The sequence below is a fragment of the Taurulus bubalis genome, assembly GCF_910589615.1.
Source record: "Taurulus bubalis genome assembly, chromosome: 12".
Lineage (NCBI taxonomy): Eukaryota > Metazoa > Chordata > Actinopteri > Perciformes > Cottidae > Taurulus > Taurulus bubalis.
In genome coordinates, this window is record NC_136600.1 from 19,931,813 (window position 1) to 19,953,598 (window position 21,786).

The 21,786-nt window shown below is 40.3% G+C and overlaps 4 protein-coding genes across 4 annotated transcripts; all 4 read right to left on the reverse strand.

The window, feature by feature from the left end:
* Positions 1-480: 480 nt before the first annotated feature.
* Positions 481-4,395, reverse strand: stmn2a (stathmin 2a). Its single transcript, XM_079227857.1, has 5 exons — positions 4,352-4,395; positions 2,582-2,677; positions 2,247-2,419; positions 1,958-2,149; positions 481-1,826 (listed from the first exon to the last, which is right to left on the reverse strand). The coding sequence occupies exons 1-5, from the start codon at positions 4,368-4,370 to the stop codon at positions 1,767-1,769; spliced, it is 540 nt and encodes a 179-aa protein (XP_079083983.1). The 5' UTR covers positions 4,371-4,395; the 3' UTR covers positions 481-1,766.
* A 1,063-nt stretch (positions 4,396-5,458) lies between these two features.
* upp1 (uridine phosphorylase 1) lies at positions 5,459-11,007 on the reverse strand. Its single transcript, XM_079226911.1, has 8 exons — positions 10,948-11,007; positions 10,610-10,654; positions 7,845-7,956; positions 7,577-7,735; positions 7,349-7,463; positions 6,361-6,570; positions 6,120-6,266; positions 5,459-6,014 (listed from the first exon to the last, which is right to left on the reverse strand). The coding sequence occupies exons 2-8, from the start codon at positions 10,648-10,650 to the stop codon at positions 5,866-5,868; spliced, it is 933 nt and encodes a 310-aa protein (XP_079083037.1). The 5' UTR covers positions 10,651-10,654; positions 10,948-11,007; the 3' UTR covers positions 5,459-5,865.
* Positions 11,008-12,775: 1,768 nt separating this feature from the next.
* On the reverse strand, positions 12,776-14,111 carry gra (granulito; the record flags this gene model as incomplete). Its single annotated transcript, XM_079227321.1, is given in 6 exon segments — positions 12,776-12,792; positions 12,795-12,807; positions 12,811-12,837; positions 12,932-13,038; positions 13,538-13,595; positions 13,995-14,111. Coding segments are annotated over 6 exon segments (321 nt in total). The 5' UTR covers positions 14,094-14,111.
* Positions 14,112-15,553: 1,442 nt separating this feature from the next.
* On the reverse strand, positions 15,554-21,117 carry rbm12bb (RNA binding motif protein 12Bb). The gene is made up of 2 exons (XM_079227166.1): positions 21,046-21,117; positions 15,554-18,105 (listed from the first exon to the last, which is right to left on the reverse strand). The coding sequence occupies exon 2, from the start codon at positions 18,081-18,083 to the stop codon at positions 16,182-16,184; it is 1,902 nt and encodes a 633-aa protein (XP_079083292.1). The 5' UTR covers positions 18,084-18,105; positions 21,046-21,117; the 3' UTR covers positions 15,554-16,181.
* Between the last annotated feature and the right edge of the window lie 669 nt (positions 21,118-21,786).

The window sequence follows — 21,786 nt, forward strand, 5'->3', positions numbered from 1 at the left end:
GAATCGCACAAACCTTGCTCACTCTACATGAAAGCACTATTTCAATTCCAAATAATGCTTCATATGAAAAGAACACACATTATCTTTATTATTGTAGATTCAGTCGTGATTTTTGCTTTTCTGTTTTTCAATATTTGCAATGCTTTGGAAGAAACATAAAAACAAAAACACTGAATCTAAAATAATACAAATCATTTATGTGTCATGCGTCATCATTGATATGAGCTCCTGCTTGGTTTCTTTGGCTTAAAGAAATCCTCCACTGCCACCTAGTGGAGGAACTTTGTCTTGTACATGCCAGATGGAGGATCATGGATTCATCCCATTTATTCTATGCTAGTTTAACTGTCAAAGAATAAGCCTGATTCTATTTTTTAACTATACCAAAAACTGTGTGCAATGTCACAAATTAATGAATATTAGACTGAAACATGAATGAAAAATCAACTAGGGGAAGATGGTTTATCTCAGGATGTGTAGATAACTGGTTCTTTTATTTGTCAGCTTACATTTTCCCTCCTCTTTTAGCACAGAAAAGTATTGGATGGTGCATGCCATGTTCACAGAACCTCAAACCTTTATTCAGCAAAGCTTTCACAGAGAAACACAAGCAGCAGAGGATGCAGGCAGATATCAGTGGTACTTTATATTAAAAAGAGACTAGTTCAGTGGGCTGAATGTAAAGCATCCTGCATCCATTCTCCATCTAATCCCCTAAAGAGAGCAGAGGCTAATGATGCCTTGTGGTAAATTCACATTCACACACACCCACACAGACATACGTTATGGTCACACTGTCAATATCAAAGTGGGACCAACAGCACATCCCACTGTCCAAGACAATATGCATGGTGCCAGTATGGTGTCATAACATTCAAGAGCTTAATGCCCAAATACCATGTATGAAACAGAGCTTTAGAAGATGGATTCATTGAGAAATGCTGTTGTTAGGGTAAGTGGGAATATGCAAGTGTATATAAACAGTTGCTCCCATTGGGCAAAGACATTCTTAATAACAACAACGCAGCTATCAAGCTCATTATCAAGCTCATTTCAGAGGAGGTGGATACTTTATGGATCTGTGGAGTTTGGCGTATTGTTAAGTTCCAAGCGTGCGTGTTGAGAATAAGTGGGTGTGCGTGAGAGAGATACAGATGGGATACGTTGATATCTCGAGGAATCTGTGGTGTAGGTACACCGACTGTCATTCTTTACAAAGACACAGAAACATCATCATCATGACATCATCAGGAAACACTGCAAATGTCAGTCTACAGCCAACTCACAACACCGACGGCTTTCACAAGAAAATGGTTGTCGAGTCAAATTTCAAGAACTGAAACGTTAATCAATTACAAACTAAATGTTTGAAATTGTACGCGCAGTACAATACAATCGCTGTATGTACTTCACCTACCATGATAGATAGAGAGATAGACAGAGAGACAGATAGACAGATAGATTTTAAGAAAAAAGTATTTACAAAATAATAACCATATTCTCACATTTTCCCTAAAATCAACAAATTAATTCAACTCTCAAGATGAGTGTTAATGATGTTTGTATCCACTGATAATATTGATAGTGGTGAGTACTGGTGGTGTGGTGTGTTGTGATGTGGTGGTGAGGTACTTGAACCTCTCGGCCTACAGGGTTGGGTGTCTGTTGGGTGTCTGAGGAGGGTGAGGGCGGGGCGAGGAAGGGGGGGGGGGGACTGGATGAGGGGGACGTTGATGGAACCATGGAAGTCAGGACTTGTGCGAGGCTCATGCGGTCAGCTCTTCCCTCAGCTCTTTGTTCTTGCGCACCAAAGCTGCATGTCTCTCCTGAAAACACACGAGGACAGAGAGAGAGAGGGAGAGAATAATAATCATCAGCCGGCGCGCAAACTTGGTTATACCCAGTCTCAAGGTAGATTCAAAAAGAAAACACAAACTGAGATCTCTGCATTTCTCACCTTCTCCTGTAGACGATCCATCATGGCGGCCAGATGGGCGTCACGGTTCTCCTTGATCTGATCCATCTTCATCTGGAGCTTCTCCTCGGCCATTTTGCTGAAGTTGCTGTTCTCTTCCATGGCCTTTAGCAACACGTCCCTCTCATGGTCTCGTTTTTCTGCCAGAGCCCTCAGCACCTGGGCCTCCTGATACTAGAGACACACAGCAAGAAAAAAATATTAGAGCATCTGATTCATTCAGAATAGTTTAATATACAATCCAACCCAAAGTTACAGGTCAAATGCTCACCTTCCTCCGGTCTTCAGCAGCCTCAAGTTTCTTCTGAATGTCCTCCAAGGAGATATCCCTCTTTGGGGGCGAGGGGAGGTTGTGGGCCATATCTGACACTGGAGACGGGGGCTTGAGAATCACCTCAAAGGCCTGGCCAGAGGCTCGCTTGTTTATAGTCTTCACCTCCATGTCTGTAAATCAGACAATTGTGATGAGAATACCAGGAAAATCAATGTCCAATAACACAATATATCAGTTTAACAATGTCATTATTACTACCGTCTGTATTTACAGGGCAGACAAAACATCCATGCGGGGCAATTTGTTTGATCAATGTTTGCGCTGATCCATACCTTCAAACTCAGACACAAGCTTGTTGCGTGCCTCTGGGTAGAAGCAGGAGCAGATGAGGGAGAAGACGGACAGCTCCTTCATCTTCTCTTTATATGCTGTGGGAACATAAACACACCATAGCATCCTAGTGAACCTCCATGTTCCTCATGAAAACAGTGAAATAGACATGTCACAAAACTCATAAATATACTTGAGGTATTTCCAAATTAAGATACAACAAATTAGATGACCGATATATCTAAAACGTATATAAGTGCCCTGTTGTTTAGCAATTAATTGGATGAATCACTCCGATTCTTTTTTTTAAATCTTTAGACATTTGTGCCTTGCCTATAATATCCCCTTGTAATCTGCCTAAACTCAGAATAGACAGGCCAGAGCAAGATTTTCAATTTCCTGTTGTCTCAGCAAATTCTACCATCATGCTCATGCATATCCATCTGTCTTATAGATAAATCTACCTTATTGTTCTGTGTTGCCAGCATAGCTGTCAAATAAAGTTGATGAATGATCTTTCCTTTCATACTATGGGGTAAAATGTGCTTTCACCAATTCCTCACTGTTTTTAAATCGCATCTACAAATTCTACCACTTTTACCATGCCCTCTCCTGCATTTGTCAAAGTGCCCACATGGCTGTTGAGAGAGGACTCCAGATTGTCAGTGCTGCTTCTGCTGCAAAGGCCAGCGTGTGAAGCGGCCCCTTGCTGCAGGGCTGGCCTGCCTCCCACCCTGCCATGCACCTGTCTCCTCCACTACGTCTCTGCCACCACACATATTGAAGGCAGTCTGCACACCCTGCTGTATTTTAGGAGGGACCAAATGGGTTATTTATGTTTAGGCACCACTAATGTTTTAGATATAGACTAAAGCCTAAACAAACCCATGGAAACAACCATGCATGGCCTACAACAATAACTGTCCATCAGGGGAGATGACTAATGCAGGCTATAGTCGTATCAGTTCATATAAGACTCAGTGTGCTAGCTCTACGCCTAATCTGCATTTGTGTCAATGCCCAATGTTTTTTTTTTTTTGTTGGGCGAAATAATTAGCAGCATATCGATCTCAGCGGGTGATGTATATCATTAGCAAGGAAGAAATACGTAAAGTTAGAGACACGAATTAAAAAGGAGAAACCTCCCAAATAAATGATCTGATGAAACAATCGCGTTCAGGAGACGTTTTAGGTTCATAAACACGTTTAAAAAAAATAACCATCGCATTTAATATGGCAAAGTAGTATGAAAGTCAGACGGATGAAGCTCTCTCAGCTTGGCTGTCGGCTAAATGGTCGGCAGCACAGCATCTTGGGTGGGGTCCGTCTGCATTATGCTGCATGTTGGGGCCGCTGTAGCAGGTGCGGCGTAGTAAATAAAACTGCCATGAGCCAATCCGTGTTATCTTATTATATAAACGTATACACAACATATGATTAAAGCAAATGAGGACCATTACATTGACGTAGATGAGGATATAATGAGACATTTCAGTAACCTGACGGAGGACCCTTGAAGCCCACATTCTCGCTGACGTTAACAGACAATAAAAACGCTGAGACAATAGGCTCACAGACGATAAAGAAATATCAAGAGGGATTACATTTATAGTTTTAATCGTTCAAAAGAGAACATTTCTGAGTGGAGCTATTACAGAAACACGATCACCTAGACAATACCGGGCCGACGTGGGCTCGATATAGAAAGGATCCGTCACAAGTCCATCCATCCATGCATTGGTTTTATCGTGACCAATCTAAAACACACTTACCGATTGCTGTTTTGGCCATGGCTGATGTATTTTCTCCGCAGAGGATGCTGTAGCTCTGTGCAGGTGAACGGTGATGCTGCTTAAGGCACTGAGTCAGCGAATAGACCGGGGTAGGAGCGGACGGCAAACAGGAGGTGGGCACGCACGGGAGCGCGCAGGCAGACCCTCCTATAGTGCTCTGACGCGCAGAGAGGCTTTCAGCATGCAATATGTGAGCATATAGCTGGAGTCATAAATGTGTTCTTCAGAACTGATACTTGGGTTTCATTGGATCCACATTCATGAGAAAATAAGCATAAATGTGTTGTATCATTCTAAGAATACACATGATGGATCTGGAAATTTAAACAAAAAGAAAACATGCAAATAATATTAAATATATTTCGGCTTCTTGTGGCAAACAAGAAAAATGCCATTAGTCAGACGTTCAATACACGTAGACGTCATTCACGTCAGTGTTGGCCTGCAGAGTGAGAGCCAGGAGCAAATGTCATCCAAAAAAACTTGTGTATTTTAATAGATATTTGTAGGAATTCAGGTTGGACCCAATAACACCAGTTTTTTTTCATAACATGAATGCTGTTTATCTCTTTACACTTGTGCCTTATGACAATGGCACCTCATTATATAGAGAGCTGAGATTGCTCTGCAAGTTTTTGATGTAACACATGGGTATATATACATAATATGCAAGTGCCTTTAAAAGGTGAATTTAAGAAATTATGTAAAATCGAGAAAAAGGCCCAAGACCCTGAAGGATTAAAACTACAAATGACCTGCTAATCTGAAGACAGGATGCAAATGCTTTTGAGTGGGCGTACATTTTTGAGAGGGAAGGATATCTGCGTCAGCCAAATTAATAGAAATCAATAGAGATCCTTTTCAGGAACTTCACTGTTATATTCAAAAAGTCAGTGGTCAGGATGTTAGTCATACTGCAACAAACCTCCTGCTTTACACATAGTGCTTCCTCCACCGAGAACAAGCTGTTGGATGTTGTAAACCTGTGCTCATGAGTCAGAACACTTCATCATCTTAACTTCTTCACTTGTTAATAACTGCTTGACACTGGAAAAAAAGGGATCAGAACCATGGTTGCACAGCCGTTATATTTCTATTTATTCAGCAATCAGAAATGACAAATTTGCCTTAGAGGGCTTTACAATCTGTACACATAGAACATCCTCTGTCCAGGGACCCTGGCATCGGCAAATATATCTATGGCAAATGCAGACATAAAATGGGGACCCATGCACAGCTTCAGGGTGAGAAAAAAATCTTCACAATTGCGCTTGCATGCAGAGATAAACCCAATAAAGCTCTAGAAGGCAAAGCCTATACCATACACACATAGGATGTATTAAGACAGTGCCAAAGGATAAATACAAGTATATAATTTAAAAATCCAGTGACAAATAGAGGTATTAAGGTATGGCTATTGATCACTAGGAAATAATGTATCATTTGAATTTGTATGTATGCTTGCATAACAATGTAATAACTGTTGCACTAAGCTACGATCTGCTTTTTTTCTTCAATTGCTTCTTAATGTAGTTGCCAACCAGTATCTGAGGTCGTTGTTGGTAACTGTGAAGAACGTCTTTAGAGTTGTTCAGCTGATCCCCGTTCAAGCGATCCAGTAATGTCACGCAAACCACAGCCGCTGTACACAACAAGAAATACATGTTAGACACTGAAAGAGGTCTGAAAACAACTCTGTTTCTAGACACTGGAAAAGTCCTCATATCATGATATTGTATGTTCTTACCTCGCATACCACTCAGCTTGCACATAGCAGCAAAAACGGATGACTCCATTTCAATATTGCAGACTCCTGCTTCACTGGCTTTATTGAGGTAATCCTGTTTATCCTTTTCGGTGTAGGAGCAGAAGGCACCATCCAAACGGGCTTGGCCTGAGGGATTGACAAGAGAGACAGGGAAAATAGTAAAAGTATTTGACTACAAAATGAAAAATGTGATTCACACTCAATGCATCAGAAAGCACACCTTCATAGAAATCCAGTGTACACATGGTGTTGCCTATGACTGTCTCAAACTGGTTCAGCTCCTTGCTGCACTGTAACAGCTCCTCAGCCAGACTTGGGTCAAGATCAGTATTGCGCACCACCGTCTTCCCAAGGATCACCTGCTCAAACTTGGGCAGGAAGGTGGCATCCATAGACTGCTTGGTGACAACAACCGTGCCAGGCTGAAGCCCTGAACACCAACAATGACAAGTGAGACAAATTATAGTCAAGAAAGTTTCAATTAAGAAGTATTTTTCATATATTTTCAAACGACATACTGGCCTCGGTATACATCCTATATTAAGTAAAATAAGTACATGTTCAGTTTCAAATGAAAACCATCCAAATCAATTCTTAAACTTCCTATTTTAAATTATTTCAGTTAACATATGTTTTAAGTTCAATTTGTAATTCAGTGGTGCAGTCCATTACAAAATAGTCCTACGCCCCTTCCCCTATCTACCCCTCTATACTTGCTCGGACCACACCAGTAAAGTTTCGTGACTGTATCTTGCACGGTTGTGATGCTTTCACATTATTTGCCATGATGACACGCACATTCATATAGACAAACAAAGTGAAAACAATAGCAGCCACACGCTGACACGGCTGGTGAATAGCAGTTTTCTCTTATTCTTAAAACTGGAGAAATACCCTCATGGGCAAATACACAAAAAGTAATATTGGATGACACTGCTAAGGGACTTTGGTCTCTCTCTTGTGGTAAAACTATAAGAAAAGCTGACAGTACCAAGACGTCAAATTTAATTTACTCTATGACCACACTAACCCATCACATGGCAAGGACACCTGACCACACAAGGAGTCTAGGTCTAGTCTAGTAATTTCCTCTTACAAAAGTGTGTTTGTTTGAAGAATCACAAGGATACAAGCATCCTTATGAACCGAGCACATGCATAATCGGATGTCATTCAGGAAACAAAAAATATATTTAAAAAAAAGCTTACCTATTCCACCGGATGTTCCAATGCGAACAATTGTAACATCTGTGCAATGAGCGTGATGGAGGAGCTTTATAAGCTCATGCAACATTATGGCAATAGATGGGATTCCCATTCCATGCTGCAAAATAAAGCACAGATGAGTCACACACCATGAACATCTGATGGAATCACACTAGGCACACAGATGAATATGATTACTACTATGTGTATGTCATGATAGGTCTTACATACACTGACAGAGAGCACAGGGCCAACTTTGTACATAGCATAGCGGTCCGTCCCAGCACAGATGTTTGGGTACTCTGATTTGGGGTCTTCCATACTGAGCTCAGCAGCAATGTACTCGGTGAAGGATTTCATTCTCCAAGGACTGCCCCCGACACACACAAACTGAAAGAAAGCACGCACACACACAAGAAAATATATATATTTAATATTATTGTTATAGTATTCTATAATTATAGGAATATAGATTTCTTTAGGTCATGAAAATTATTACTTTGACGTCACCAAACATAGCTGGTAGGTTGTGAGTCCCGGTTCCTAAACCAAAGTGGTAGAGGATGTCATCTTTCATTTCTTCCAGGTGTGGGTTGGATACAAAAACAGGGCTTAGGGGGATAACATTTTATAGGTTAGTTGTAGCCTGATAATCAGACAGAAATGCCATTTCATTCATTAAGTGGCTGATCAAATCTGAAGTTTTGGCACCTCCCTACCAGGTCAAATCAACCAAATATTAAAGACATTTTCTCACTTAACCTTGTGTTATCTAGCCATGGAAATGCTTCCGGTTTTAATATGATTCAGGTTTATTGGCCATGTGTGTGTGCACCTACAATAAATTTGACTCAAGTGTCTGCTCTAAATTCACAGGACAAAATAGAGCCCCCCCTTGGTAGAGGGATCTGCCTGTACTCATAGAACTAGGGTTACAATGTCGTAGTGGGTGGAGCCCAATGAATGTACAACATCACATTGACCCAACTACACTGACTAGTCCCTGCTGCCCACCTTCTTCTTTAAAACCAGGGCTGCCACAGCGGAGTAGGGGGCCCGTAGCCAACCAGAGTAGTATGCAACTGAACTGGGTAAAGCTATAGTCCAAATCTCCGTCCATCAATTATCCTCTGCTTATCTGGTCACATGACCCCTCCACGGGTAAACAGCTGGTCAACTGTTCCACTGCCAGGATGGAATTCACATTGCTCATCTTGGATCCTATAGGTTCAACAATCGGTCGAAGCCTCCTTTTCCAGCACACAGTCAGGTCGGCTAGCTACGCTTATGCAAATTCCGGGATGTTTGGTAGGGAGGCATGGGTCCCTGCTGAGCTGGTTTTCTAGAGCTGGTGGATGGGGTCATGGGGTCATGGGGTCATGGGGGCTGGTGTTGGGACTGTCCACTTGTCTTTCAAAGTGACAATACAACTTGTTCAACACATTTGCCAGGTGGAGGTCATTCATGGAGTTGAAGTGAACAAAAAATATTTGTTGGAATACACCAGTCTTCACAGAAGCTGATGTATGATGTCACAACCTCCGTGTACTAATCCAGACTGTTGGTAAGTCCTGAAAACATCCCAGTCTGAACACGCCGAAAGATCCTCCCTAGCTTCACTGATCCACAGCATTAATTTCCTGATAACAGGACAGTACAGAGCTTTAATGTCTGCCTGTGAATGCCTGCAGGAATCAGATGTGTGTCATCAGATCAGTGTCCCAGTGCAGCACGAGGGATGGCGCAATGGGCCCCACTTATTGTGGTGCAATAGTGATCTGAAGTGTACTCCTCTCTGGTTGAACTTTTAATAAACTGTATTTGGGGAGTTTATGGCTAAGGTTTCCTTTGTTATAGTTACCAAGGACAATAACTAAGGAGTCCGGGTTGATCCGCTCCCCACACAGTATCTGGTCGGCAAACGTGCGAGGCAAAGGTTTCCGCACGTTTGCCTGCGGTGGAATGTAAACACGGACCAGTATGAATGAAGCAAACTCATGGGGTGGAGTGAAAGGGTTTACAGTTTAGGATGAAAGATTACAGATCAGGAGAACAGTGCCACTGTTGGTATGAAAACAGATTCATCCATCCTTGCTGGAGAGCTCCATGTCCCGATCCCTTCTGAACAGCTGGAAGCCTGCCAGCTGTCGTATCATTCCTCAGACCCAAGTCTCAGTGAAGCACAAAACAGAGGATGTTTCTTCATCCTCCGTTGTTTTACCACCAGTCGTAGTAGCTGAAGTTCGTCCAGTTAGTTGCAATCCATGTCGGTGGAGACGCACAAGCGCCCGGCTTGTCTCACTTCATGAGTAAAGGTTTGACTAGAATGTTCAGTAATTCCACAGATGTTAGAAGAAATGTTGGAAGTAAGTCTCGTAGAGTTGTTTCCCTTATGTTTATGAGCTCATCTCTGATGAAAGACATCCAGGTATCACAATGAAAATGGTGGATAAACTGTTGAGTGTGATATCTTGAGAAGCTTTTTCTTTAGGTACAAACTTTTGCTGTTGAGTTTATCAAATTTAAGTTTTTCAAAAGTAATTTTCACACATACAAAAAAAAATTCTGAATATTGCGAAGTATGTATACATACTATATATACACTCAGTTTCCAGTTTATTAGGTACACCTAGCTATAATGCAGTCTACAATCTGGGTTTAAATGTTTTTGTTAAAACGGTTTAAAAAGGTGTTGATTTAACTATATGGACATTTTGTTAGATGTAGTTTGTAGTGCTGTTGAACTGTCAGAGGATGTTATGTAATTTACTTAGAAGAAAAATAGAAATTATTTTAACATAATTAATTAATTCACTTACATCATATTAAATTATGAATTAGATACATTTCTAGTTTCAGTTAGGTGAACCTAAGCAACTGAGTGTAGATATACTCAGAGTGAGCAAATATGTATTAAGTGAGAAAATGTGATTTAGGTGAAATTATCCTTTAAGGGAAAGTCACTTTTCAATGGCAAGTTCAACTACTAATTGTAAACAACATAGTTTGTAAATGGAGTACTGCCTTTTAGAAGATCATTGTAAGTGATTCACTTATACAAGACCTATAGTGTATTTGATGTCAGCACGATAAAAACGTATAAGTGGTTATAAACATGTCCTGATACGCAGTCACACCTCGTATAGTCATCCAAACCCTAACCATATATCTTAATCTGAGCCCATATGATCTCGGTGAACAAATAGGTCTGTAAATTTGTGAACACACGTTTGAACTCGGGGTTAATTAAGAGTAAAGTTTCACCTGCTGCATGATTCGGTCCACCTGTCGTCCTTTGGATTCATGTTCCTGAAAGACAGCCGTGTGCGGGCAAACGTACTCAGTGAGCGAGAACAAAACGTCACAATCACAAACCTGACATGGGTCGAGGAACCGCCTAAACTTTTAACACAATAAGATACATGTTTACAAAATACGAACACCCCGACGTAGATTATCAATCAGGCGTTGCAGCTACACGGCACTTTGACGCTCACATCCGGGGCAAAAGAGACGCTCGGCTCCGAGATCTTTACCTTCGAAATAACGAAACCAACACATCCAGAAACACTACAATACGAAACACTGGACAGACAAGTTACCTTTTTTCTGTGTTTGCGGTTCGACTGCTGGCTCCTTGGTTGCTGACAAATAAATGTCGCCCGAAACAATTGGTCGACGCCGTAACTTGAGCCTCCAGCCTACAGTGATGCGATGTCGATTACGTCATACGCGTCCAAACCAGCCCATTCACTGGAAGTGGAGCCCTATTGCTCAGTACAAAGGTGACGTAAGAACGGACGTGCAGTGACTAACATCACTCGTGCGCACAGACAAGCCCATAAAAACGCACTCTCTGTTTGATTATAGTTTTGATGACACTGGTGATTAGCCTCCACACTCCTCAACCCCACCTTTAGTGTTTCTGGAGTGAAGACTTTTTACTGTTGTGAGCTATAGGTGAATTGAAGTACTTTTGAAGAATGGTGTACACAAGATCAATCAAATATTGACTTTTATTCATTAGGTGCTGTTTCTGTTGTCTCGGTCTGTACAAATGCAACTCGCTGATACCGAGTGAAAATATACTTTGGATAACACCAGTTTGCTTGATATGGAGTGCCTTCAATATACCTAGATCACAGTAGTCCTGCATAAGTCCATTTTTAAATCCCTGCGGTGTAGAATATCTATCTCCTCTTTTAATGCCTAGGTGAAAGGAAGGAAACTCTTAATCATGTGGATATATTATATTTTTAGGGATGATGTATTTCTGTGAAAATGAGACATGCCATATCAGTTAATATATAAAGTAGAAAACAAGGATATATATTTAAACATCCAACAGATAATTAATAGATGCCTGATGTATTTAAGCCCAATATTCACTCTCACTTCAGCTCTACCAATTCCTTTGTGAAAACCTTCACCACCTGGTGCTGAGCAGGTAGAGTACAGTGGCTTTAATAGAGCACTTGTCTTAGAAAAAGCTGGTAGCTGAGGCTGGAAATGAGGATGAGAGCGGAGTTGAGGGCCAGAAAACTAAACAACAATCCGCAGAAGGATGCTAAAATACTCCATAGAACACGGCAGAGTTTTGTTATGTTTCTACATGTTTGTTGAGCAATATCTTTCTCATTACACAAAGTCAATTGATACATTGTTTTGATATTCATAATTCCAGCTTAAGTTTGAATTTCATGTAGGAAATAAAATGTCGTCACACAAAACTGTTGAGCCAAACATTCCTTTATGAGAGAAATTAACATGTTTATTGAGACACTTAATATGATGAGTCTGCACTCAATGGCAATCCCCAGTTTCTTTAAACGAAACATTAATACCACAGCTGAAGAATATCCATTAATGTCTAGTGTTTAAAACACTTTTTTTTCTCTAAAGAAAATACTTCACTCTAGCCAAAATCTTATAAAGAAGACAATGCAACACTCGCACTTAAGCAAGTAAAATGTTGTTTAGTATTGTGAATTTGTGCAACTTCACCTCAAACTGTTATCATATAAGAAAATAAACATGCAAAAAGTTAAATTAAATTCACCAAGAAAACCAATAAGCAAACAAACAACAAAAACATTTTCTTAACATTTCTTTAGGCGAGTGAAGCTTTTCTGCCGTCCTAAAAACAGAAAACAATGACAAATATTTAATATACTGTAACGTTCATAAATACTGATAATCATACATCGAGATACTAAACTGAACCCAACGCCAATAGTAAAGCATACAGTAAGAAATGACAGTCAGACAACCACTAATGAGTGACGGCTAATATACATTAGTTTTATGTGAATTAGACTTATAAAAAATAGTAATATGCATTGAATTCCAATCATAATCTAGATTGTCTCATTTACTAGAGTGCCAAAAAGTTTGATAAAGACACAATATGTTCACATTATAACATCAAACTCACATGTCTTCTTTCCCCCATTCCACCTCATCTAATGAAGCCTTGGGTGCCCAAGATCTCTCTGTTAAGATAGTATACAAACATAATTAAATCCAAATAGCAGTTATTATTTATGGAGGATGCCACCAAAAAAACTGAAGCAACAGCAAACTTACTGCCGCCATGAGGACAATGGGATGATCTGGCAAGAATTCCGGTTTCTTCTTGGCCTCAGGACAATTAGCCAGACCCATTAAAAAATCTCTTGTGTAAGATATTCTGCCTATGAAAATATAGATACACACATTAAAATAAACATTACTAAATCAGGAAAATAGAAATAAAGACAACATTTATTTTGCACCCGTGTCTTGGTGTGAAAAGCCACATTCAAGTTAAAATGATAAAAACAGGATTAAGGGCTATATGACCAGTGAGCGTACATGTCCTGTTCCTGAACGGATCATTTAATATTTGTTTTATGCTGGTTGCATATTTATTTTGTTTGTGAAGTTGTTTGTTTTTTGCTGTTTTGTTGTTATTGTATGTGAAACTTTGTATGCCAACATCTTGGCCAGGACTCCCTCAAAAAAGAGCTTTTGCATCTCAATGGAAATATTTCTGGTAAAATAAAATGAATAGTTATTCTGTCAATGCATGGGCCTTTTGTCGAACTATTACTGTCACTCACAATTTGAGAAAAAGACAATAAAAGCACCCAGTTTCCAGATGAGCAGAAACGTAAACATTTCATTTGTTGTTAAAAACATTGTGTGTCTTACCTTCTTTCCGCTTGTGCAGGTTGACAATCTTGAGGAATTCCTCTATGCCAATAGTTCTCTATCAAGCAACGTTAGAATAGTTTTAGAAAACATACATTTGTCTTAATCAACTGCCAAACAACCAAATGGTGATGAACTGAAATGATTAGTTGATTTAAAAAAATAAATCATTTTTGATAATCCATGAAATTATTTGTCATTTATCAATCAAAAAACGCCAAAGACTTGTCTGGTTTCAAGGCCTCAAATATTATGATTAATCATATTTTTAGAGATGATTATTGAACATGTTTGCAACCCTAAAATAATGTTTGGGATTTCTTACCTCTTCATTGTCTTCTTCTTTTATTTTGGCCTCTAAATGAAGTGATACAATTCTCATATGAGCATTCCATTATATATGGACACAATACATATAGAATCAACACCTTTTAATATTCCTATAAGTGTGACCAACTGGTGCAGACTGCTTACCAATCACAACGGGGACGCAGCGGCGCAGGGGTCTGGCAGGCTCCAGGTGCTTTTGGAGGAATCGTATCCTTGATACCTCCATTCTGGTGTCAGTGAGGTTTAAACATGTTTTACATCTACCACACTCTGCCAGGCCTATACGGAGTAGTGATGCATGACTACAGGCAGATATTTTAGAAATCAGCGCTTTAAAAGTGGGGTTTGCATCCATTAGGGGTCATGTGACATTAAAGGGTTCACAGCCACCAGCCGACGTCAGGAATAGTGTCAACTCTTTAATTTAAGACTATAAGAGTGTGTTGGAATCACTTTTTAGACAGACAGACTTCAATTTATCGTTTCAAATTCACAATAAAGTGCGAGTATCCATGAGCTACGTTAATTAGAAATGGGCTAGCTTAATAATACCAGGGGACAGTTGGCACTGACCAGGTTGAGTGTAGCTCAACAGCTAACGTGAGCAACAGAATCGACTGGAACTCCACATTTAGCTTAAGTAGGTTAATGGCAAATTAATTCGACATAAACCAATGAACACTCTGGACACAGAAGTCTTTAAACAGTATTTCAAAAACTATTTCTACCGGTTGCAACATCCGAGCAAACAGGTGGAGAATGCGTGTTGCCCATCGCAGCGGTTCAGACATCAGTGGACTGAACGCCAGCTCACGTGAACGGCGGATTATCGTTTCCATCAGGGTCCGAACTAACGATCAAGCCCAAAATACGACTTTAAAAAAGTTAACGTTGAGTGATGACAAGTTGCAGAAGTTTGAACTCTAGGAAACCATCATTCTAGACGGCAACATCGGGTCAAATAACTCCGAAACGGAACGTTATGAGTTCACTTCGTAGTCATTTTTACTTTAAATAGTGGACATGTTATGATAAATTAGTCACCTGTAGTTTGAAACAGCTTCTTCGGCGTGATGTTCTGTCTGCAGTGATCACCTCACTCACCGGTGACACGGCAATCAAGGGAAAAACATAACTTCCGGTAAACATTTTTCAAAATAAAATATATATATATTTTTAACCGTTAAAACCTATTGTCAACATTATCAGACCATAGCGGGAATACTTTTCACTTAATCCCATATGAGGACACGTCACTTTTGGATTGTCTTTTATATTGCACATTGCAAATGTTGTGGTTGTCTTGATATAGCAGGGTTTACTCACTGTATATAAGAACTGTTCACTCTGAACTGTATTCATGCCAAAGGGTTTGCAATGCTGCAATAGGGAACAGGAAATTATTTTAAGTATTCACCAATTACTGTTTCTTACAATATATTTGTATTTATAAATACCTTTTGAATACAAAATCCTTCAGACTGCTAAAATGTTAAGTGAAAATGTTGCACTATTAACTAATATATTGGACTATACATAAGCTGAATATATTGTTAGGTTTATGACATTTTCTTTGCTGTACATCCAAATATAAAGCCTAATGATGCATTTATGTTAAGTCTAACTAGAATCGCAAGAGGATGCAAATCACTGTGTTTATTTGTTTTCATTTATTAGAAGGGAGAGGTGATTATCACAATTTACAAATCTTGCTAATGGACTGATGAGTTTTTTCAAACACTGTATATCCCAACTAAATACTGATACATAAAACATTTGAGTTTAGGTTTAATGGAATACCATTAACAGCTGTCAGTAACACATTCCTTTTAATTGGTCAGCAAGTTACATACATACTATTAATGTGGTAAGCAAAATGTGTTTACATGTGTGACAGCCCTGTGAAGAAAAACAGACAATTCAAAATGTATGCATTTTATATGAAAACACTTCACACCAGCCACATGTAGTAAAATGCAATGTACATACAATATTTGTCACACCATGTTGGAAGTTAAATCAAATACACATTTCAATGGTTGAAAACATGAGAAAACCAAAAATCTAGTGCGTATTTTTAGGATGAGCATAGAATACAAACCCCAAAGTGAAACTACATGTGAAAAAAAAAAAAGACAAAAAATGTATAGCTAAATTCACTATATTTACAAAGCCATGCCATACAAAAAGTCAAAATGAAAATCATATCAAAAAAGCCCATTGCTTCCTTTCAATCAACTTGTTTCATCAACATTGTGCATATGTCCAAACTACACTGCTAGGGCACATAAGGTGCCATGAAAAGATCCCTCTTTCACGCAAGTACTAGCTGTATTTTTCTTGGACCTATGGGTCTTCCACTCAGTTCCTGAACTGCTGTCATCGCCTCCTGACGGGACTCAAATACTGCAGTTGCCGTGCCTTTTCTTTTCCCGTTCTGGTTATATTGGAGTGAAACAGATCCAGGGATAATGCTAAATCCATAGCAAAAGTCATAGATTTCTTCAATTCTGATTTGAAACGGTAAATTAAGTAGCTCAACACAGGTGGGACCATCAAACTGATGCATTGAGGGACCAAAGCCCCCACGAACACCATTACCTCCGTCTTGTGGAGCATAAGGGCCTACTGCAAAGGGCTCATTATCACAGCGTCCATAGATGTCAGCCTGTGTATTAGCCATTGGTACATTACCATCCTGAGGAATCCTAAGGTCAGGATATTGTGTGTTACCAGGGCAGTAGGATGCCTCGCTTCTCCTGCCAAAGTATCCCCCATCTCTTGGCAGCGACTCTTGCGCAATTGGCTCTTGCACCAGTGGCGGCTCAACACCCAACTGCCGCATCTGAGAACGTGAAATGCATTTGAGTATGACTTCTGACCCAAGGAACCTTTGTCCATTAAGAGAGAGTGCACTCATAGCCTCTGCCTCAGACCGGAAGAGAAGCAAAGCCTTGCCAACTCCAGCACCTTCATGGTCACGCAGCACAACCACCTTGTCCTCTGTGATATTAAACCCAAGGAAGAAGTCCATGATCTCAACTTTCCGAACATCAAATGGTAGGTTCCGCACAAACAGACACATTTTCTCTGAGTCATAAGACTGAGGCCGATCCTGAAGTTCAGAGTTTCCAGAAGGTCCAACAGCGGTGCCCGGAGATTCCAGGAGGGCGATCATTTTCTCTCTTGAGATTGGCTGTGTCTGAATCCATCGGTTCAAAAACTGCCGTTTTTCAGGGGATAAGGCGTCACAATAGTCACGCAGATTCTTGAACAGCACAAACGTGGATCTAGTTCTTCTCCCATCATTGCCAATTAAGTACAGGATCTGGTCATCCTCAAGCTTTGCATTACGAAAAAGCCTTTTTACGTCTTCTTTATCAGCTGCATACGACAGATTTTTTACCCAAACGCAGTACTCCTCGTCAGAAGCGGCAACGGGCCTCGGAGCAAAAGGTGATTGTGACCTCATAGGATGTGGATTCCTTTGCTGGCGAACAGGTGATCGCTCCCTTTCAAAGTTACCATCCGTGTTGACAGCCATTGACACGTTCCCTGTAACCCGGTGCCAATCATCTGCTGTTGTTGTGGAAATCTCCACATACCTCGAGCCAATGTATCCCTTATCCCTCTTTAGAGCTTCATTTGCATCCTCCTTTGTTGCAAATTTGACCAGACCTTTCCCATTTTTCGCACCATTTCCATTTTTCAATAAGATCATTTCATCAATAAGTAAACCAGAGAAAAAGTCCCGGACGTCTTTTTCGGTCACAGAAAATGGCATTCCTTTTAGAAACACGTGCAAAAAGTCCTCAGTGTTTACAGCCTTCTGGTGGTGGAGGGGAGAATAATCCGATCTGCTAGCTGATCTCCTGCCCACCTCAGGGTCCACAGATCTTCTAGCGCATCTTGCATTCTCCTCAAGTCGCCTCTTTTGATCTGGCTCTACATTTGTTGCACTTTTTTCAAGCATGTTCTGCATCTCTGCTTTACTACTTAGTAGCAATGCAACAGGTGACCCCTTAATGCAACCTCCTGACCGTATCATGGCTCTTCTTGCATCTTCATCCGAAGCAAAGATAATGAAAGCTTCATCTCGCTCCCCACCAATTATATGCACCCCTCCATCCGGAATTTTGAGGCCAGTGAAGAACTTGCGAATGTCCTCGGAACCTGCTGTGACCTTTAGTCCCTGTAAACGGATGACGACCGCCATGCTGAAGTACAAACAACAGCACCTGCAGACAGAGGGGTATAGAATAGCATTATTGCCAACAGAGCTTTTCTAGCTCAGCGTCCACTTCCTGGCATTCCCATTTAAACACCACTGAACTGGAATAGCAACGTGAGACAAAAGACATCAGAGACAAGGGACACCAGTGAAATCAGTGTGCACAACACTCACTTTAACTACCGAGAAGGAATTCAAATGGTTGAGGTTGACATAACAATTGTACATGTATCGTAGTTCACACTCTAGAGTGTAAAGTCTCAACCCCCAATATAAACAAGCATCTTCTCTTTATCTTCAAACAAGTCAAACCAAAATTGTATCCACTTTATCTTCAATCAAATGCCAGGCAAGACTCCTCGCTTTATCACACATTAATTCATACTCATATTTTTGAAACACCAGTGGCACACCCTTCACCAGTCCATTCAGAAATGCAGTCCCATAATGGTCAAAATAAACAAAGCAACCCAATCTATTTGGCACAATCATTTGCCTATTGTCCTAGATCAATCTTATCAGACCCTTCTATCAAATCACACCATAAGTTAATTATTCAAATTCATCATGAACAATTCAATGAAAGCAGTAAAATGAAATCAAGTTGATCCGAGAACTACTACTGGCTTAACAGGTTTAGACATATAATGCGTCACCTCACAGAACGCAACAGTCCACGAAGGAATCACAATGGCCATAATTTGAAATGTATGATCCTTGCCTGTGATCCTAGTGCTGAATCCAGGTGTTCCAATTGTGGGTCAATGATCAATAACACCAGTTCAATGCATTTGGGAGGTCCTTCAGAATGGGACAGCCTTGTTGATCCATCATACATTAGGTCTTGAATTGCAGACTTGAAAGAAGGCAATTCTTCAATTGGGACACACAGCTAGTAACTGCGAAAAAATATCACCCTTACCATTAACAGAAACCACGATCCAACCAAGCAGCTCCAAATCTGTCACTCAGACTCACAAGCCAAATTGCCAAAATTGACAATTAAAATCAGTAGTAGATACTTTTATCTCGTACATTTTACTATTGCAATGCGGTAAACTGCTGTTGCCAAACTGGGTGCGCAGTTACAGACATCATTATTGCTTACAAACTGTAAAAGGGTCTATATTTAACCAAGTGGCAGTTGTTTCCTGAAACATGCAGTCATGCATTTCTGTGCAGTTACTGAACAAAACATATTAGCTACAAGGGACACAAAACTCAAATTGTACTGCACATTTGCAGGAAAGCATTAAAACCAGGATGTCTTGTCACTCAAAGGTTCATCGACTGCATCGCAACCTTGCGCTAACAAAATATCCCATTCACGGCAGAACAAACAATGTTGTGGATTGCATTGTTTGGCCATCTACACCACTGCTGCAGTCTGTTCATTCCAGAGGCTGGCGTTCTGGTTAATCCAATCGCGGCAGTGTCCCCTCTTGTTGCCTTTCCCCTGTCATGCTCTGCTCGCCTCAGCAACATTTCCTCTTCTGTATACTCTGGCGCAAACAGAGTATAGTCTAGCAGTTGTTCCGTAGAAAGTGTAACCGTCTTCTCTCCAGAGTTCCTATTCATTACATTTGGGGGCGTTTTATGTGCCGTCATGGAGCCAAACTGTCCTCCAGCCAGAAGTGAGCAAAATAGTTTTTATACACCATACATCTGTCAAACTTACGACATTTTACTACATCCATGTTTCATAATCGTTTCTATGCCCCCTGTCATTTCCAAACGTCATAGTTTATGAAGCCAATACTATGTTGCAGCTGAATGGAAAAGTCCTATAGTCAGACTATAAAACTTAGCTACAAATACATTTTCATAGTGCACTCAAATGATCTGAAACCAACGAGCCCAAGGACGGTTGGAAATGTATTCACTTGCATGAATACAAACAAAAAAAATTGCCAATATATATTTAAAAATAATAATCCTGCTTGACTTTGTGGTATGTCTGACAGGCACTGGGATAAAAAACGTGTCATGCAATGTATTGAAGATAAACGGTGCGTAACAGCGGCCATGCTTTCCTCGACGCAGTGACGCCTTCTGCGTAAACGGACCTTTAACCTAAAAGCTGATGTGCAGTTATTGTACATAATATATATATCCTGCCAGCTCCACTTATAGGGCAAGCTGCTCGGGTTGCATACCTCTGAACCAAAGCCCACAATAAACGAAGTGAAATAAAAATAGATTCAAATTAAATATCGGTCTTGCTACCACTCTTGAGCTATCAGATTCAACACCATAATACACCAGAGAGGTGACAAAGGTATTTCTCAAATGCACCCTGAATGACACAAAACCAATTAATAATATCACCTCTTGTTGTTGCAATATTAACTTTTAATACGCAGCACTGGCATGGAAACTTCAGAGTAACCAACGTTAGCTCTTATAGACTAGCTTGAGTTCTTATAGACACTAACATGATCTCGTATAGCCTAGCTTTTGGTAGCTCGTGACGCAAGTTCGCATTACTCAGTAAAACGACAGTTACCAAACCAAGTGCGTGGTATGTAGCCAGCTAAATTGTTCACCCGCGTAGTAAAATCCAATATGAGGGCATTAACTTGAGAAAAGCACCACCCCAGCTGAGCTGAAGAGGCCAAACAGTAACGTTAGCACGCTTGTCGCGATTAACAGCGTTTGAATTTCATTTCAGATGCAACGAGCTTGAAGCGACTAAACAGAGTTAATCTGAAAATACTGTAACGTTGTGTGGAATTGCACGAGTCCAAATATGTTGGTTAGCAAGCGAGGTGGCGAACAGTGTAGTGTGCACGACGCTCTTGCTTGTCACACAAAGCTCAACAAAATGCAGCTAACTAGGCCTTGAGCGTTAGCAGGTAGCTCATGTGAAGGCTAACGGAGATGAGAATACGATCTTTATAAATAACACCACAGTAAAGACAGCCACCTAACCAGCGACACAACTTACACAATCGACAGTCACAGAGACTCGTGCAAAAGCGAGAAAGCGATCGGATCAGTCACGTTTGGATTAGTGTTGCTCAGTCTCTTCTCAAAGTGCATGGAGGGGCAGAAATGTTCTTCTTCCGCAGAACTGTAATGGTCTTGTGTCCCACCGGGATGGATGACAGCGCCACCTACCGTGCCGGGGTGGTACTATCATGATTTCATAAATGATCCCCCAAGGGGACTTTTTTTCGCTACAGCAGCATTTATATATACAGGTAAGCAATCAAATATAAAAAATGCGAAATATATAAAAAAAAAAAAAAGGAATAATATTACATTCAATTAACTAACAAAGCAAACAAAACAATAGTGCAAAGATGTAGCCAAACAAGCCCATATTTGCACTATGGTTTTGTTTGCTTTGTTAGTTAATTAATTTAAACTAAATTAGTATTCTCTTCTATTTTTGTTTTGATTCTATTTCATATAAATATATCAGTACATATTCACACCTCCCTTCAACTGCGTGTCCCCGACCTCCACAAGACCTTTGGCACATTCAGTGTTTTTTTCTCTCCATCAAGCCATCAACATATGCTAAACTTTTTCATCTCAGTTACAATTGCCACGCTCCTCACGATGCATCATGTTGTAATGAGTCCTGTTGGTCCTTGTCTCCTGTATTTACATTATGTCTCACTCTGACCGGCTTTCTAAATCCTTATGAGCATGCTCGAGACAACAATTGCCATTGTGCATC

Bases quoted from the DNA above. Each gene is read 5' to 3' on its own strand.
- stmn2a (XM_079227857.1), bottom strand. The intron at 2,420-2,581 runs GTATGGATCAGC...TCTGATTTACAG, and splicing joins GCTTGTGTCTGAGTTTGAAG to ACATGGAGGTGAAGACTATA. The intron at 2,150-2,246 runs GTGAGCATTTGA...GTGTGTCTCTAG, and splicing joins CTGCTGAAGACCGGAGGAAG to TATCAGGAGGCCCAGGTGCT.
- upp1 (XM_079226911.1), bottom strand. From the start codon at position 10,650: ATGAATCCAAAGGACGACAGGTGGACCGAATCATGCAGCAG. The intron at 7,464-7,576 runs GTATGTAAGACC...TTTATTTTGCAG, and splicing joins GCCCTGTGCTCTCTGTCAGT to CATGGAATGGGAATCCCATC. The intron at 6,015-6,119 runs GTAAGAACATAC...TGTTGTGTACAG, and splicing joins CAAGCTGAGTGGTATGCGAG to CGGCTGTGGTTTGCGTGACA.
- rbm12bb (XM_079227166.1), bottom strand. From the start codon at position 18,083: ATGGCGGTCGTCATCCGTTTACAGGGACTAAAGGTCACAGCAGGTTCC.